The sequence below is a fragment of the Pelobates fuscus genome, chromosome 7, assembly GCF_036172605.1.
Source record: "Pelobates fuscus isolate aPelFus1 chromosome 7, aPelFus1.pri, whole genome shotgun sequence".
In the NCBI taxonomy this organism is placed as follows: domain Eukaryota; kingdom Metazoa; phylum Chordata; class Amphibia; order Anura; family Pelobatidae; genus Pelobates; species Pelobates fuscus.
Genome location: NC_086323.1, coordinates 94,200,845 through 94,220,375, shown reverse-complemented (window position 1 = coordinate 94,220,375; position 19,531 = coordinate 94,200,845). Strand labels below are relative to the sequence as shown.

Sequence of the window (19,531 nt, the reverse complement as noted above, 5' to 3'; positions counted from 1 at the left end):
CTCCGTAACAAGAACTTTTTCTCTTTTTTTTTTTTTAAAGAATGCACTTTCAGCATGCATTGAACAACGTATTTAACCATGTAACTTAAAACATTTTTCTTTAGGTGGGAATGTTAAAACAGTCTCTGGTACACAGATTATTAAACCATTGTGGATTTTTAAAGCATGGTGTTTCTGGCACTGGAAGGGTTAATCCACTTTTTACCCTGTATGAGGGTGATGTTTCTTTGTAATAACTCCCCAATGATGGAGTTGGGTTTTCTTTGGCACTCTGTATAAACAAATTTGCCCTCCCCCCAGATTAGGAAGTCTGTTTGTATTGCTGGTCTGGAGTCTGGGTTCAAAGTTTGGCTAGTCTGCATGCATCACATGCGTTCTGTAGCAGATCTGTTATATCTGTGTCAGTGGTGGGATGTGCAGTGAGCCCAGCGCAGAGCACAGGATGCTCTGAATTGCCTTCATCAGCTGAAGCCTGGCAAACATCTGCTGGAACAGGTGCGGCAGTGGTTCCTGTGGGTTAAAGAAAAGCATGGTGGATAAATGCCATTTACCAGTGTCTTTGGAGAAATAACCACTAAAATTACTGGGAGCTCAACACATAGAAATGTGTTATTTAACTGAGCATGCTGCATAACTAAACATGAAGCAATGTAAACAAGATAATAATTAAGGGCAGATCACACTGTACTGATGCTGGTGATGTTGACACCTTTTCCTTATTATACAAACATTTCAAGGTGTTCTGTGCCTCTTTCTCAGTACGACATGGGTTTTTTCACTAAACTAGAAGTTGTGGAAGGTCGGCAAAGAAATGAAAAATTTTAGGCCAAAAACACCTAGCTGCAAACTCGTAGAAATTAAATGTTTCCAGTTTGTCTATTCATGTCTAGAATATGGATTTTTTTGTCAATGAGCCACAATTTCCAGTTTAGAAAATAACTCCACCAGTGCTCTGTACCAATTTCTCAGTGTGAATGACCTATGATGACTCTTCTATCTGATCCACTACCTTTGGTTAAAACATGAAGTAAGCTGAGATAGGAGGCTGTTAAGGTAGAGTAACACTTCTGGATGGGAGAAGAGGTGCAGACAGTAAAGTTTTAAAGTGATATTAATAGACGAGTTATTTTCAATACCATAACTGATAACGCACACCTTGTAAAAGAAAACCTACCACTGTATATTTGTGAAATAGCTCCAGCCTTTAATAACACGTTATCTTTTAGCTCAGTCACAGATTTTTCAGGTGCTTTCATGCTTAAGACGTTGACATTTATTCAGATTTTTGTCATACAAGCCCTACTGAAGTCTGCTCCTATTTACGTTACAATTGTAGCTAAACTGAGTTTTTCAAAAGTGTTTAAAATGCTGACAACCTAAAAAATGAGCAGTTGAAGAGACCTTCTAAAGTGTTTGGGTTTCAGGTATGGGGGTTTTCCTAGTTTGTTGCAAAATTTGAAAGCCCTTCCAATTATTATTATTATTATTTTTTTAACCTTCTGTTTGATCAACTGCAAAAAAGAGATGTGACAAAGGCTGAACCTGATGGATGCATGTCTCTTTTCAGCCTATGGAGCTATAAGTAAGAAGTAAAATCTTCTTTTCATTAAATTCTAAAATATTGTACAACGCTGCAGAATATGTTGGTGAGAAACAAATAGTAATAATATTGTCACTTACCCCGAGAATATGAACTCTGTTATAATAAGAACTGAAATCCATGCTGAGATTCACCAGGAACTTGCACACCTAGAACAGTCAGATCCAGACAAAACACTATTAAAGCTAAACAGCAGCTACAGAGGTATCATCAGTAGTAGCTGATTATTTGTCGATGCCAGGGTACGGCAATGCTTAAAACTATTTAGCTGTAGATTGTTTTTTTTTTTTGTATTTGGCACACAAAGCTTTGCAACAAAGCTGCTGTTTGACACCAACAAGACAAGTCCATCTCCTTGTATAGTAATTTTTGTGTAAACACCTGTAGATGTAAAATTCTAATAATGTATGCAGACTTCAATGTGCTCAAGGTCTAGCAGTGAATGCAGTGTTCAGTCAACTAAAATGCTAGTAATGTGTACTGACATCAGTCTCATATTGACAAGTAAAAAGATAAAAAAAAAACTATTGAAAAAGCCATACTGGTGGAAACGCGTTAATGGATGTTACTACTTTGTATTTTAACTATTAAAGAACTTTGGTCACTATACTTGTGTGCTGTGCCAATAACCTTTTTTTTATTTAGTTTTAATACTGTTTTCATACTTCCTGGCATCTTTTATCTCTACTCCAAAGCAATCCTAAATGGGGATCAAACCACCAACGCTGTCATCATAGAGCAGTTCGTCTGCTCTATATTTGTGAGTAAATTTTGACTATTTTTATCATATACATCACTTGTTTTATTAAGAGCACTATCTGTCGCCTTATCTATTTCTCCCTGGGTTCCTGTCATCGTGAACCAAATGGACATCTCCAACATATCTTATTAGTGGTGATTATACCACCGCACACTATACACGCTAGAGCTGGCTAAGGCTCTATGAAATTGCATAATTTTTGACCCTTTAATTGTAGAAGGTCAAGCAATTCTGAAGTAATCACTTATGTAACTGGTAAAATGTTTTTTGCTAATTGATTCATAATTAGTGCTTTACCCCACAACTGCCCTTTAAAAATATGCCCTCTAGTGTAGATTCACATCCAGTAAACCTAGTCGGGTATATGCTGTGCAAACCATCAGTAAAGAATAAACTCAAATGATCTTGTTTGAAAAAAAAAACAATAATGGCATTTGCAAAATAATTCTAATATTGTATTTGTGGAGATTATACATGAAACCGATACATAAACTCACAAAAACATAGTGATGGTGTGATCCATTTAGCCCTCATTAAAGTGAAAAAAATATTGTATTGCAGTATCTTGTAATTCTTATTTGTTGTTGTGGATAAACAGAATTTTATGAAAGCAAACTTGTAAGAAAGCCTCACTTTATCAAGCATAAAGCATTTCTTAATAAATGGAGGATCTCCCCAAAGAGAATAATTCAAAAATGCTGTTACTCAAATAAAAAAAAATACATATTATATCTAATTATGCATATATTAATAATTTAATGATAATAAAGTGTGTAATTCAGGCAACAGAGTTTTTGAACCAGACATACCAAAAAAAAAGTGTATCTTACCGCTTCTGTGTTGGCCGTAACCCGGATCCCTGGGGATGCTAGTGAAATCTGTGCAGAATGAGTGAGGACCTCTGGGAAAGTCATGATATAATTAAACAGCAGGAGCCATTCCCCCTGTGTGACATAAAAACAGAGGACGTGATGGTAGCATTGTATGACTTGGAGAGAGATCTGTCTCTAAACACAGAGCACAAGCCAAAACAGAATATGATATGGGTTTCTTCCATACCATTGCTTTTAGCTTTTGTTGCATCTAGATTTCTTTTCCAGTGGGAATCGCAGCAAATAGATGATTTAGTAAGAAACCCACATTAGAGGCTATGATACATTTTACACAGATGAAATCTGTGTATGGTGTTAATTCCTTATCCTGAGATCACCTCTGGTCTGAAGCTGCCAGAACAGATCAGATTGCACGCAGCTAGGGGGAGTAAATTCACTTTAAGAAACCATTACGCAAACCTGGCCAAGAAGGATGTCCACAGTAAGTTAAAGATTTTCAATGGTGCAAGGGCCATGGTTTAAAATATACACAGATTAGCAATGTTGTAAACATGCTTGCCCACCATACCTCCCCTGTTGACTATGTTTGGCATTGAAAATATGAAATGCCCTTTCCATGATTAAAGCGCTAAAGACTGCCATTTGGTCATAGAGTTCAGATGTCAGAAAGGTAGGCATAACAGTGTATCCACACGACTTTCATCCAGCCAGGGTACCTCTGCAGAAGACTTACCTACCTCGGATCCCAGACGCATTACTAACACCGCCGCACAAGCAGTACTGTTCCCCCGAAGTGAGGCTCGAGGTGGAACGCACGCCGTCCTCACCGGCGATCAGAATCTGGGCGAGAGGATCACAAACAGCATCTGTATCCATCCAAGCGTAAATACAAGGTTGTCTTGCATTTTTACCCGCAATTGACTGGCATTAATATTGTGGATATAACCCTTACTTCATTTTTTGATTTGAACAATTTACAATAAATAATCACTTTGATACCTACAGTTGTTTCCAGCGATATATATATATATATATATATATATTGCCTAACACAAACCAGTTTTGACGTACTGATTTTGCTTATTTTCTCTATATATACAATTTGTCCTAATAGATGGTAGTGGATACTTTGTAAGCATTCTTTAAACCATCTGGTTATTGTATCCTTCATTTTTCATTTATTTCAATTGGGCAGAAAGGTTACACTTTACCCTAGTCTCTCTATAAATGTCTAGTCTCTTTTCCTACAAACTTGGGTCCTACACAATTGTGTCCCACTATATAGTTATACTAGACATTTAATGGTTAATTCATATGAAGTATACTTAATGGACCACTCTAGGCACCCAGACCACTTCAGCTTAATGAAGTGGTCTGGGTGCCAGGTCCTTCTAGGGTTAACCCATTTTTTCATAAACATAGCAGTTTCAGAGAAACTGCTATGTTTGTGAATGGGTTAAGCCTTCCCCTATTTCCTCTAGTGGCTGTCTCATTGACAGCCGCTAGAGGCGCTTGCGTGATTCTCACTGTGAAAATCACAGTGAGAGCACGCAAGCGTCCATAGGAAAGCATTATGAATGCTTTCCTATGTGACCGGCTGAATGCGCGCGCAGCTCTTGCCGCGCTTGCGCATTCAGCCGACGGGGAGGAGAAGAGGAGGATCGGAGGAGGAGAGCAGGAGGAGATCTCTCCGCCCAGCGCTGGAAAAAGGTAAGTTTTAAACACTTTCCCCTTTCCAGAGCCGGGCGGGAGGGGGACCCTGAGGGTATGTTTTCCTGGCACTAGAGTGGTCCTTTAAGGATGTTTTATAATCCATAATTCTCTTCACTTTCCGAATTTTATTTAATTTTACTTTATTCATTCTACTAAGTAAGCTCCTGGATAACTGCTACTATCTTGTATAGTATCTACAATCTATCTATATTGTCTCATAGGTTCTTGGTGAATCCCTATACCCTTCCAGTTTCAGAGCTTTTGTCTAACAGTCTGACTCTTTTCTGTATACTATATATAGTTAGCAGTTCTGTTTTTACTATAACCATGAACTTCCCCTAAACTCACCTCTTCAGTTAAAGTAGAGTAGTTTATGTCTCCAGAAGGTGGGAATGTTGGGTATGAGCCTAAATAACAGAAATAAAATGCCTTTAATATTATAAATGCATGCATCTAATAACACAGTGTGATAAAACATTGGGTTTGAATTAGAAGCCGTAGTTGTTAATTGTTTTCTGGTGACGCTGTAGGGCAGAAGGTTAGAAGTGGATGTTGTCAGCAGAGTTCAAGTACAGGAGTAACTGATGCACATTTGAAACCAATATTTTATATTAAAAGAGACACTCCATATCCAAAATATAATTAAATATATTTTTCTTTAAATCACTGTTTAGTACATATACCCAAAATGAAAACATGCATGCAATTAATAATGTATTTTTTTCATATATATGTATAAACAGCTTGCAATAGCTGCAGTTATCTTGTCTGTAGCCTTTGCAAGCCCTCCCTTTCTAAACCTGCCCAGACTTTCTGGTGATGTCCAATCACAGACTTCCCAATGCAGCTCATTGATAAGTCTTTGCAAGGCAGGTCCTCTGGGCAATTACCTACCTATTGAGTTTAGCTCCACTGAGCTAACAAAACCAGAAAGTAACAGATCGGCCAGGGGGTGTTACAAGATTAATTTATAAAAGTGCCAATTTCTGTTGAAACATTCACTTTTTGTAAAATGCAGTAGGGGGGAAAAAAAGAGGACACAAACTGAAGTGCTTTAGAGGTCTGGAGTGTCCCATTAACATTTACATAGCCAACCATTAGTTCTACGAATAACAGAATCACACTATTCCTCAAGTCCTCTAGAGCAGTTATAAGTAGATTAAGAAATGCCCATTCCACAAAACCATCTTGCAGAAAATAGTATATTTTGGGGGGAAGACACATGGATGATTTGGGGAGATTGTGAGAGAAATGGAGACTAACAGCTATCAAAGTTGAGGTAGGACCAGGGTTTTGGCATCCCCGCAGTCCTATATTGTGCAGGAGGTTGGGCACTATTATTTTTAATAAATCCATAGAGATTGGGCATCCTGTGGTCATAACAATACTCCTAATTATTATCAGCTATATAGTGACACGATTTTCAGCAGGACTTTACATTTACAGCTTGATGTAGTGGTTATGATGTGAAGAGTACCCTGACCCTCTTCCCTGGTAATGATGCAAAGCATCTTGTTATGGGCTATCTAGTGACACATCAATGACAAAGCCAGAGGTGGAGTTACACCACTGGCAGCAAAAAGCAAAAGGCTGTATATAAAGACTCCAGGCACCATGACCACTTGAAGTCACTCAAGTGTTCATGGTGCTTGGAGTAACCCTTTAACAACAAGCAATTGACAGACAAAAATAATGTTGACAGACACAAAAGGTTAAGAATGCCCTGCTTACAATCTAGGAAGAAGGGGTAAAAACATCACAGGGTGAGAGGGCTTGGGCCATTATTAGTACTAATGGTGTGGCTGAAAGTGTCACTTGGCTATTTCTAGTTAAATGCTGGGGTATCACAGGGTGAGTTGAGCATTTTACTTTTATAAGGAACAGGAAGCATTACGGCTGCAAATATCAACAATGTTTTGATTAAGATCAAAACACACCAATTTTCACCAGTGTTATGTGCTTCTAATAGGGAAAAAAAAACATACAATGGAAGTGCAACGTAATACGCAAACATCAGACTACTGATCATGCTAGACAATCGAAAAGGGTGTATTTTCTGACTGACAAGCATTACTCATTTTATGACTTATGCTGATTTTAACCCCTTAAGGACCAAGCTTCTGGAATAAAAGGGAATCATGACGTGTCCCACACGTCATGTGTCCTTAAGGGGTTAATGCCAGCTGGTAAATCCCACCCATTATTAATATGTTTAAGTAAATTTATAAATTAATAGCCTTTCCAAATCTGACATAATAAAGTTAATGAAACACAAGGTTTTCTGCTTGAATATTGATCTAAAATTTGCATCTCTTTAGCTAATAAACTCTAGTGATTCTGTACCTTGAGTAACTGCGTTATTGTAGCTTTCAAACATGGTTGCAAGACGTGCGCAGTTATACATCACAAACGATCCACTCTTTGTTCCCTTGGTAGTGATGTTAGCATCTTCTAAATCCAAGGTTACCTGGAAGAATGCAGAAAAATAAACGTCGGTAGTAATGACAACAGAAACTAGTCTTACTGCAATTTTTCTTGACATATACACATGGGAACAGGAGACATGCCTGGACAGAACATTTGGAATAGAAATAATCACCATTTTATCCCCAAACCATGCTTTAAAAATAAAGACATTGTCATTTTAACCAAACACATTCTTTCACGAAGATATATTTTTATATTTTGTTTAAAATATTACCTGGCTGCGGTGAGGTGTGGACATCATTTCAAAGTGGATAGCTGCTGAGGTTAAAGAGTTAATTATTTCATCCCAGCTATTACCTGCACAATACAGAATATACACATCAAAAGTCTGAAAACTATGCTAAGTATTAAAGCATGATATGTACGTTAACTGATCTACCACTGTCCCATTATGCCCATTTGGGTACATGCTTTCTTGATGAAGCTGATGGAATTATTGAGACAAGAGCAAACATATAGGATACTATTTTTACAGAGCAGATCTGTATGATTTGTAAAAATGTACCCAGCTGACCAAAAAGCTTGTAGACACTGGGAGTGGCTATTACCTTAGTGTGCACCCTAGTCTTCAGTTATAGCACTGTTGGCACACGGGCGAAGAGGTTAATATTATCAACAGCCCCTACAGAACCTAAATAGATCATTTCAGTATGACAGTCACAGTTACAAATACTGAGAATCTGCCTTATGCCAGTATGACTGAAATCATACAACATAACCTGGAGAGAATTGTGAAGTGTTGACAAGAGAATTGTAAATGGCTAGGCTGGGAAAATTACTGTTGGAAGCCCGAAGCTTGCAATTTTCAAGAATTCTCTACAATTCCTGGTTTAGTAAATTGACCCTGTAGTATTAAACTATAATAAGAAAATGAATTATAGCAAAGCATCTTAGACAATGTTGCATATGAATAAATGATAGAAAAGCATATTAGGCAAACCTTGTACAACTTCACCATATTTCATGACAGAGGCTTCATGCATCTGGGATTTCCTGATCCTATAGTAGAGAACCAAAATAATTATATAAGCACATTTATTTTCTTAATAAGCAGTGGTACATGCCATCTATAGTCCTGTACATGAATGGAGAATGTCTTACTGAAAATACTGAGGGCAGCTGACCAGCATCGATGGATTCAGAAGTTTAACTGGACCACAGATCAGATGTTTCTGCAAAAGATTAAATAATGTTTTGATTAAACCCAGCAAAGAACTGAGGAAATATGTGTATAAAAAATGGCATGTTTTATGAATTGTGAAAATTATTATAAACACCAACATATATCACAGCACTGTACAATAGGTGGAGTAATAACAAACCAGGCAATTTGGAACGTTCAGCAACAGAAGTTGCTGAATGACTTGCTTAAATTAGCTCACATTGTAAGTGCGGTAAAATGACAAAAGAGACAAGGGTACGATGATTTATTTTTGGGAAACGTTGTTTGCTAGAGATTTTACACTAAAGTCAATGTTTAGATGATGAGGAGACAAAGTTAAACAGGTTAGCGAGGTAAGAAGTGGGATAGGGAGTTTATTTTTTTAATTAAAGGAATTTAGACAGGGGTTGAGTCTAATGGAGCAGGTAGGCAGCAACTCTAGAAAAGTCTTGGAGAGAGTCAGAGGTGTAAGTATGAATAGAGGACACACGCAAGTCTCTGTAAGAGCAGAGAGTGGTCTGGATGGAAGATACTTATGAATAAATAATAGGTTGATAGAAACAGTGGTTTCGAAGTAAGGACTAAAATTTTAAATGTAATCCTAAATCTTAAAGGAACAAACCAAGCACCATAACCATTATAGTAAACTGTAGTGGTTATGGTGACAGAAGTTCCCTGGAGCCCCCCAATATAAGTTGTCAAACAGTCTGGTAACAATTTGACATACCTGGAGTCCCTGGGAGGCAACTTCCTGCCTTTTTGGAGTCCCTGGGACGCAACTTCCTGCCTTTTTGGAGTCCCTGGGACGCAACTTCCTGCCTTTCTGGAGTCCCTGGGACGCAACTTCCTGCCTTTCTGGAGTCCCTGGGACGCAACTTCCTGCCTTTCTGAGCTAACCCAGAGAGTTTAGCTCATTGGCTGAGAGTGATCGGCTGATGCTCTTAGTCAATGAGCCATCCCTACACTGCAAGAAGCTTCTAGCAAGAGCTTCTAACTCACAGGACAAGAATGAGAGGGGTATGCAGCAGCAGCTTGAAGTCCCCAGGTAAGAACTCAAACCGTTACCATATGGTTTAATTGATTACACTGGCGGGGTGCTCTGACACCATAACCTGACACCATAACCACTATAACATGCTGTAGTTATTATGGTGCTTGAACTATTCCTTTAAGGGAAGCCAATATAAACAATACTAGCGCTAATTTGATCAAACATCTTCTAATGGAAATGTATATCTATTCTCCAGTTTCCTTTGAATCACTGTACCTCCACAAAGTTTATACAATGCATTTTTTAACTTTAAATCCATTGCATGCACTCACAATGTGTGCGAAATGATTTATTATTCCTCTAACCCTTCACCCTTCATATAAAGTGCTATGGCCATGCAATTTCTGCATAGAACTGTAAGTACCTGTAAGACTGCTCTGGCCCTAGGATCCAGAATCCTCCACAGAAGATCCAGCTTCTGCTGATGGAACTCGTCCTCACAGCTCACAATGTGTACCATAGTATAATTCATCTCATCCTGAAAAGAAAAAAAGTCATTAGTTTGGAAAAAGTATCAGTAGAGGGAACTGACAAATGGAGAGGAACCCACGGTGATGCAACAATTACTATAACCTCCCACATAGACAAGAGGTGCACAGGGACCTAACTTGGAATGAACAACTCTGCTACCACGCACCTGAGGCTGAGGGCACGGTTTCGGTCATATACCAGCGTCTGATCACCGGTGAACGGGATAAGAAGAACATGTTTAAAAGGCAATGGGAAGACCTCACTGAACGAACTTTCACAGATGCTCAATGGGAGCAGGTGCTTATCCTCCAACACAAAAGCTCCTCCAGCTCTCACTACCAGGAGGTGAACTACAAGCTGCTCTCGCACTGGCACCGCACCCCATTCCTGCTCCACCGCATGAATGTGGCGATCCCGGACACCTGCTGGAGATGGGAGGAAGACCGAGGAACGCTCAAACATATATGGTGGGACTGTAGGAACATCAAACCATACTGGGAAAGCATAAAGAGAGAACTAGATACCATCCTCGGGGAACAAGTGCACCTGACAGCAGAATTAGCCTTAATCCACCACACAGAAGTACCACTATCGGTGTATAAAAAATCCATCTTAAGACACTTACTGAATGCTGCAAAATCTCTGATACCACTATTGTGGAAGACCACCGACCCACCGACACTGGGGCAATGGAGATACAAAGTCGAGGTATACAAAAGGCAGAATCCACTATTGCAGAGCTGCGGGGAAGAGGGGAAAACACATAGAACAGTGGCGACAATGGTACATGTACAACTCACGGTAAGCGAATGAGGACTGAGATGGTGGGACCTGACGGAGGAGGCGACGTGCGGGGCCCGGGCGCGTCCGGCGACTTGCGGCGCCGCCTCGTCCTGCTAGCCCCCTCTCCCTCCCCTTTCTCCCCCTCTACAGCTGCATAGTCCCGTCACAACCCATGAACCATAGGAATATACCACACTCGACAGGGGGAACGCCCCGGGGACATGGCCAGAGATGACACAGAGTTACAGGCAAGCTGGGGATGGAAATACCTCCGAGACGGCACTAGTCTGATATCTGGCCGCGCTGGACTCCGGGTGGTGGATGGGTGGGGAAGACGGGTGTTGGGGGGAGATGGGGGTGACCTCCCCTTGGGGACTGGGCACACACAACCCCACGTGCTTAGGCACACGCGCAGGTCCCCAAACAGGGCAATACAGGGGGAAAATACACAGAGACAAACCTCCGAAGACGACGCGACCATAGTGGCAGACATGATGGCGACGGGCTGCCAATTCGGGAGCTCTCTAGTAATAGGGACACTGTCCAAAGCTAGGTTTGAAGGGCCACAGTCAGCGCATACCCACTGAAACTAAGGCCGCCAGAGAGCCAGAAGACGGGGGTGGGGACTGGGAGGAGGGTCCGGGGGGGATCCACACACTACAAAGTTTGGAACGCAAACCAGATGGGGGGATGGGGAACACATCTCAGGCGGGCACGAGTACCGCATTCAAATCCTACTCTCACGACGACACACACAACCTTCCACCACAACCGCACCCAAGGGAAAGCTATTCAGGCAATCTAACAGCTCTACACACACCCATAAGGATAATCCCCACTTTTGTGGACTCTAAAAGCCCCACTCTGAGGAGCCACGATACACCTAGGCCCGAGGTGGCCTACAGGACCAGACTTTAGGGGTACATGCTAGCCACATCGTGAGACACACACTTATATGGCAGCCAGACAACACGGCTGGTGGCCTGAGGACACCACCACACATCTACTGGGTAAGAGGTTCTCACAATTCGTGAGGCACTCGAAGGACTGGTTTAGCGGACAGGGAAATGTACGCTTCGATAGATAACAGGGTTCGACGAGTCCAGCGAGGCCCAGGGAAAATTGACCCACAATGGGCCCTAAGAGCAACTGAGCCGAGATAGCAGTTAAATAGAATACCACAATAGTTAATGTCATGGAACGAAGGGCTACTTAGTCTGGGAAAAAGAGTAGGTAATACATGGGACATGAGCATTCGTTATTTTGGAGGGCCTGCATGCCCGGTAGGTCAGCTTCTACCCAGAGTGCCCTACGAGCAGGTTGCGCCCTGACAGCAATGATTGTTATACCGATAGAGACCAGCGAGTTGTAAAAGGATGGCAAAACACCTCTCCTAGACACTACCACTTATGCACTCACCAGGAATGTTAAGTCCTCGGACCCATCACTAACTAGATACCCAAAAAAACGAAATAACAAAATCGCAATAGTAACATACGCGAATTGTTTGCAATACACCATAACGGAAATAGACAAGACAGCTAATTCATAAAAGTACACTCATAGAGACGATAAATAGCTCAAAAGGCCGCTTGACAATCTCTGCTAGTATGGTTATAAGATATATGTTGCGGGAACTACGTGTCCCCTATTCTATAATATGCTAACAGACCTGCGTATCTAAACCACTTGCATCTAAAGTCAGTATCTTGACATTTAGTTAGTATGCGAGACCTGCGAGTCTCAAATATGTGTCATAATACGTGCTTATTTGATAACCCAATAAAAAACTTATTTACAAAAAAAAAAAAAGTATCAGTAAAGGTAAAAGATCTTGTTAAGAGAATATCCACGGAAAAAGCAATAGTCTCTTCTATAATGATGCACTTAAAGGACCACTCTAGTGCCAGGAAAACATACTCGTTTTCCTGGCACTAGAGTACCCTGAGGGTGCCCCCACCCTCAGGGACCCCCTCCCGCCGGGCTCTGGAGAGAGGAAGGGGTTAAACTTACCTCTTTTTCCAGCGCCGGGCGGGGAGCTTTCCTCCTCCTCTCCATCTTGATCGCGACGTCATCGGCTGAATGCGCATGCGCGACAGGAGCCGCGCTCGCATTCAGCCGGTCGCATAGGAAAGCATTTACAATGCTTTCCTATGGACGCTTGCGTGCTCTCACTGTGATTTTCACAGTGAGAAGCACGCAAGCGCCTCTAGCGGCTGTCAATGAGACAGCCACTAGAGGATTTGGAGGCTGGATTAACCCTCATTATAAACATAGCAGTTTCTCTGAAACTGCTATGTTTATAAAAAAAAGGGTTAATCCTAGAGGTACCTGGCACCCAGACCACTTCATTAAGCTGAAGTGGTCTGGGTGCCTAGAGTGGTCCTTTAAAATGGACAAAAAAAAAGCATTCTTTTTAGTCCACTAGGTAGCAATGTAAACACTGTATTTTCTCTGAAAACGCAGCCAAACCCCCACATTAAGCTGTGGTGGTTCTGGAGACCATCGGTATAGAAAATGATGGTGTACAGCTGATCACTAAAAATCTTGTTTTGATATATTGCGAGTACATTACGCAGCTAATAGGAATAGGGCTAAAGGGGTGGAAGTAGTACCACAAGCTCATCAATTAACACGTTAAAGAACGCGACTATTCTTAACCATTCGTTTTTATTCCAATCAAAAGTTTTAAAAAAGATTTTCACCTAGTCTGGGATGAAAAAGAATATATATTTTTTAAGATATATGTCATTTTACCACAAGCAGGGCAGTACCAAGTTTTATTATGGTGCTTGCAGACTGTCCTTGTTGTCAGATATCGTGACCATCTAATAATGTTTAAAACACTGACTGATAATATGCCCAATCAACATGATTATATCCCCTCTGCCTTCTCTCTCTCTTTCGTATACTCACCATGTTTTCTAATGCAATATAAACTTTTTACACCACTCGGCAGGTATTTGAATTTTTCACATCAGTCACAAAAGAGCTATACTCAATATTATAGCTTGATGTCACTTTAATCACTATGTTAAATAGTGGCTTAAAGAATCAACTGTGCATACTGCTTACAATTAAAGAAATGTACAATGTATCAAATTAAGCAAAAAACAAGGTTTGTGCTTACAATATATTATTCCTCCAAAACACTGAAAAGAAATGTATAAACTGAAATATGAAAGAAGTGCATGATCATATAAATCAAGCATGTCAAACTCGCGGGCCGCATGCGGCCCACAATGGGGCTTCGAGTGAATGCTTAGTGTTATAGCAGAGTAGGCACCTGCTTTCCCCACATTGCAGGTGCCTACTCTGCTAATATTTACCCGGCCGGGGGGAGGGCCAGCGAGGGAGCTCAGTGTTCCTGCTCTTCACTGCTCCCTCTCGCGAGCCGTCTGTAGTGAAGCCGAGTGCCGGAATATGACGTCATATTCCGGCACCCAGCATCACTAAACCGTGCGAGATAGAAGATCCCCACTGGACCCCAGGCCCCACATCAGCTCCAAAAGGTAGGGAGCAATAAAGATAATGATGTGTGTGCAAGAATGTGTAAATGTGTGTGTGTCTGCCAGTGTGCGTGTGTGTCAGTGAGTGTGTGTGTGCCTGTCAGTGAATGTGTCTGTGTGTGATTCTGTCAGTGAGTGTGTGTCTGTCTGTCTGTGAGTGTGTGTGTATGTCTGTCAGTGAGTGTAAGTGTGTGATGGTCAGTGTTGCATTGGCTGCGACTGGACAGTGGAGGTGCATGGAGACACGCAACGCCACGTCGACATGCTCCACCTTCACAGGGTTTCAAGAAGAAGCGGGAGGATCAGATTTGGCACAGGGTGCGGTCGGCACCATTTTGGGTATACCAGAGGCCGGACTCTGGAGTCGCATGCTGGCAGCAGCAATGTGAGTGGAGTCTGCTTGTTTGCTAGAGGGGGGGACTGGTATTTAGTATATGAGGGGGGGAGGACTGGGATTTAGCAGAGGGGGGTGCTGTGGTTTAGTAGAGGGTGATGCTGGGGATTTTCTTATACTGTACTTTTCAAACTTTTCTATGAAAATTTAAGTTTTTTTTTTTTATTCGCGGCCCACATGCTAGACTTTGAGTTTGACATGCTTCATCTAAATCAATCTTAGTGTGGTTCTTTTCTCCACTGAATACCAGCTCCAGTGGAGCAAGAATTAACATGAAAGATGTACTTATTTTGTACCTGAGATGCCAGGTAACTTCCTACAATATATTGTGAGCATTTTGCTATCACTCACTTCTATCTGGTTTCATTAATAAGTTTTAATGTTTCAATGAAATGCAGGACTGTCATATAATAAGATTTGCCTTCAACCTTTGTCCTTGGCATTGTCCTGTCTTTGTCAGCCACACACTCTCTTGATATTTTACTTTTATTAATATGTCCATGGAGACATTTACAAAGTCTTCATAATAAAGCAAACATGTGATTTAATGTTTCTAGGTTAGGGAAATAAGTTGGTGGTACTTGGTGTGTTTACACCTAATAATGGATTATTGTGGTATAGAGTCAGGGCGCAATACCACATCAGTAGGTACTTACCATGCTTTCCTGGATAGATCTTTGCAGGGTTGCTACATGTGTCAGGTCCACCTTGCTTACTAAAATGAAGACCACAGGATTCATGTGAATTGTATGTATCATGGTATGGTATTATTAATGCTTATTACATCATTATTTACAAATAGTAAGACAAGGTTTGTTCGAAAACTTGTAGCACACTCGCTGACTTATCTGTATGAGACAGAGAGAGAGAGTGCGTGCATGTTTTTTTTCTTTTCTTTTTTCTGAACGCTGCCTTGACATCACTCAAGAAATCTGATATAAAAATGTGAAATTGACTTTCCTAACATTGATGTTTTACTCTTTAAAGAACTTCTCCTACAACAGCCCCTTTAGGTAGCTATATCTACTTAATCTATGCGTTGTGCTAGCCAGATTGCCAACAAATGAAAAAATGATAGATAGGAGTATCTAGTGTGTGCGCCCAAATCCTAAATTATGACAAACACAGATGATACACAGAGATACATGTAACAAACATTTGGATACCGTAGAAGCAGGTCCTGGCGGGGTCAACAGTTTATGATATCTACTCGTGTGAGCTCCTGTTATTTTTATTGGAGTTGTTAAAAATTAAGAACATGACAGGCTTTTTCTTTACCAAGGAATGTGTCCAGATTTGGGTCATATCCTTCCAGGCATAAGTTATGTTTCTCTGCAAATGGCTTCAAGCGAACATTGTAAAGGACAGATGGTGGCAGCTCTTTCTGGTGTGTATCACTATCACTGGAGTAGACACTCTGCTTCAGGTACTGTTCAAAACGTGAAACTGCCTCTTCGGTAGATAGTGCATCCGATGCCGAGGGCCATGACACCCCGAACTGTTGCAGGAAGACTAAAAGCTCGCTGTTGTGCACTGCAGGAATCAAGTGGACTTTCTGCCTGAAGCAAGATAGAAGAAGATAGATTGAAATATTCCCTTAAAATCTCACTGTTTTCTAAAGGGAGAATCCTATTCTCCTTTGTATTTTGCTTTTCTCCAATCTTATATTGACTTGATATTATCTGTGTGACCTTTCTTTCATGCATTTAGTATACAATGCATAGTTTTATGTTTTTACAGGGCTCTTACTTGTTATAATTCAGTACTTCTGATGTTGCATTGCTCACTCTTGATTTTTGTTAATTTCTGGTATCTTCTAGCTAACAATACTGGAATCTGTGTCTCTTGCTTGATATTTTACAGGGATCAGAACTCTATGACTGACTGATAACATTTTCTTTGACCCAAAAAACAGTGTTAATACTGTAGTCAGACCCTAGATAATATTCTAATATTTTCATGTGAAGTGTGCTGCCCTCTCCTTTATATGGCCGTTATAATCAATCACGTAGTTGAACTGGAAAAGAACTAACCTTGATTTAGTAAACTAATCCAGAGCTCATAAGGCTATGTTTCATGAAAAATCTGGTTCACAAACATCTGGGAAGTATAGGTTATCCACTATTATACGAATATGTTACTTTTACTTATAAAAATCTAACAAGTTAGTGTTACATAACGAGTTTCTATATATTTCAAAAAAGGAAACAAAAAATCAAAATGAAAAAACTGGAGTATGTGGGGTGGGGGGTGGGGAATAACTAATAAAATATTTTTTTTATTTTATGGAAAGTTTGGTCTTAAAAAACAAACTCAAAGTTCACTTTTCATATAGTAAAATACAAACTGTGTATCTATATTTATAAAAAGGATGTGTCATCCACATCACGGGGTAAAACAATCAGGGACAGACAAAAAGACCTGGATATAATAATAATAAAAAAGGATTTAACCAGGAAAGGTACATTCAGGTTGCTCTGGTTTTCATGTACGTCCTGGGGAAATAGTTACAGTACTGTCCCATTCTCTCATTTAAATTATTCAGCTTATGGTAAGTACAATTCCATAAAAATACAAAGGAGATTTGGAGGTAGAAACGAACAGCATCTCTTGCTAAACTAGTTAAATATTTACATGAGAGGTAATGCTTTTCCAATTTGCATTGGTTTAAATTTAGATTTTACGAGGAAGCTCCTCAAGCTTCATGCTACACAGGCTCGAAAAAGACTGCGAGTTTGTAGTTTTGTCAATTGCGTGTAAGCACTAAATAAAGTCACTTCTGTATTTATCAGAAGGAATGCTGAGTATTTGTTTGGTTTCTTTTGATATGTTATATGTTTCCTCTGCTCTGTAACCTCATCATTTTTATTTATTTTAATCTTTTGATGTTTTAATTTTTTTCAAGTCGGCAGAGAGAAAATTTCCGTAGACCTTTACATTTTACTTACTAAAGTACAAGCATAAAAAAAAAAGACAATTCAATTATAAATAAGGATAACAATGTAAAACTGGTAAATTCCTCACCCTCTCAAACGCAGCAACTCAGCAAAATGATCTGCAACAAGAACAGCTCTTAAGTGGCTTAGTTTGAATGTGTTCAGACCCTCCCAGGAATGCAAAGGGACGCAGTTCAATATTACAATATCTGGCTGATTATCAGAAGCCATTGGTGCGTGTTTCAAGTATGGAGAAAAGTCAGACAGCACTCGGTGGAAGACAGCCGTCCGATCCAACTGAATGACAAGCCCTGCTTCGTTCTGCAGGCATCTTTGGATGGGAGGAACTCCACGTCCATTCAAGGATGACAATTTCTGTATAAGTTCTTCGGGAACCTGAAATCAAACAGAACTTTTGATTACTTTACTCTATAGCAAAGGCAAATATGTGACAACAGTTATGCAGCTTTCTAACCGGTTACATAACCAACCTCTCCACAAACAACACTTTTCAGGACTCTTTATATAACATTTCAACATACTCTGCAAAGGTGTAAAACTGGTTTCATATTTTTTTTTTTTTTTAAATATATAAAAATCCTGTTAGATTCTTATTAATCATTACTTGGGCAGAATGAAATAAATAAATAATAAGCTGACATCATTATTATATAAACATCAATGAGAGGTGCTAATCTGTTATCAGGTGTATATATTACTATTATATATTTGAACCCCTTTTCTTCCTCACACCTACATAGACCAGCTGGACTGTGTTGCCCCCTTCCCCCGGTTCCCTGATGCCTAGAGGCTTAGACCATGATGCCCACCTTTCCATCAGGGAAGGATTTCTTTAGAACTCCATTAGGGACCAGGAAGTCTCTGCTTTTCAGATTCCTCTGGCTGCTTTCTTTGAACCAGACCATAGAGGGGGTCCCTGCACTTTGCATTACAACGCTCAGGGCCCGCAGAGCCTCCGAGATCCACAAGGGCTCCGCGCAGCAGCATCCCGTCTCCATGGTGACTCCAGAGCAGCAACCAGGAACCTTTCTGCACCAGCTTCTCCTACCCGGGGGAAGTGTCCGTCGTAGGACGAAGCGCTCACCTACCGGAACAGGATGTGACGCCAGAGACCGCGTTGTTTTGGTCGCCATGTTGGTTGTGGCATTGTTTGCGATACTATAACATGATGATTTATTGTAAGGTGACACGAGTGGAAGTGCAGCGTCATGTTTAAAATGAGTGCTTTAACAAATATTTAGCCCCCCCTTTTTTTTTAATTATAAATCTTGCTGGCCAGCAGCACTGTTGTGTAGTGTATTGCCCAGGGGTTCAATGCTCAGTGTGGTGTGCTTAGCACCCAGCATTAAACCCATGGGCAGTAATACGCAGTGTGTCTAATATAATGCATTCTACACAAGTGCAGCCCCTATTGTGGGGAGCCAAATAACCTCTTTTGTAGGAGCTGTAGAGTGTTCTTAGTGTGTCTGAATTTATTACAGAGCTTCACAGCAATAATACAGGCTTTAAACTACAACACGTGTACCAAAATAAAAACATTATAGTTGCATACATTGTTACTAGTAAGACACCTAAACAGCCCAGTCCATGGCCACACTCACACCCCCTAAAATGAATGAGTCCCTCTTTGTCCATTTGAAATGATAATGTGCTGTGCATGCTATGGGCACCAGAGAGAAACCTGGGATGTCAGGACAGCAGTTTCCCTTCCACCACCCCAACTAGCCTCTTTATTTAATAAATACATTTAATAAATAAAATTATTTGACCCTGATTGACTGACACACACTTTTCTCAACTAATTCTACTTA

At 40.5% G+C, this 19,531-nt stretch overlaps 1 protein-coding gene across 1 annotated transcript; it reads right to left on the bottom strand.

The window, feature by feature from the left end:
- Positions 1-18,787, bottom strand: DALRD3 (DALR anticodon binding domain containing 3). The gene is made up of 13 exons (XM_063426209.1): positions 18,530-18,787; positions 17,788-18,095; positions 16,042-16,322; positions 15,420-15,478; positions 9,971-10,084; positions 8,495-8,565; positions 8,334-8,392; positions 7,608-7,690; positions 7,250-7,373; positions 5,255-5,313; positions 3,191-3,304; positions 1,681-1,749; positions 1-510 (listed from the first exon to the last, which is right to left on the bottom strand). The coding sequence occupies exons 1-13, from the start codon at positions 18,716-18,718 to the stop codon at positions 391-393; spliced, it is 1,650 nt and encodes a 549-aa protein (XP_063282279.1). The 5' UTR covers positions 18,719-18,787; the 3' UTR covers positions 1-390.
- Positions 18,788-19,531: the final 744 nt, after the last annotated feature.

Coding starts and splice junctions, on each gene's coding strand:
- DALRD3 (XM_063426209.1), bottom strand. CDS start 18,718: ATGGAGACGGGATGCTGCTGCGCGGAGCCCTTGTGGATCTCGGAGGCT. Junction 16,323..17,787: donor GAGTTGCTGCGTTTGAGAGG/GTGAGGAATTTA, acceptor ATCTTGCTTCAG/GCAGAAAGTCCACTTGATTC. Junction 10,085..15,419: donor GATCTATCCAGGAAAGCATG/GTAAGTACCTAC, acceptor TTTTCTTTTCAG/GATGAGATGAATTATACTAT.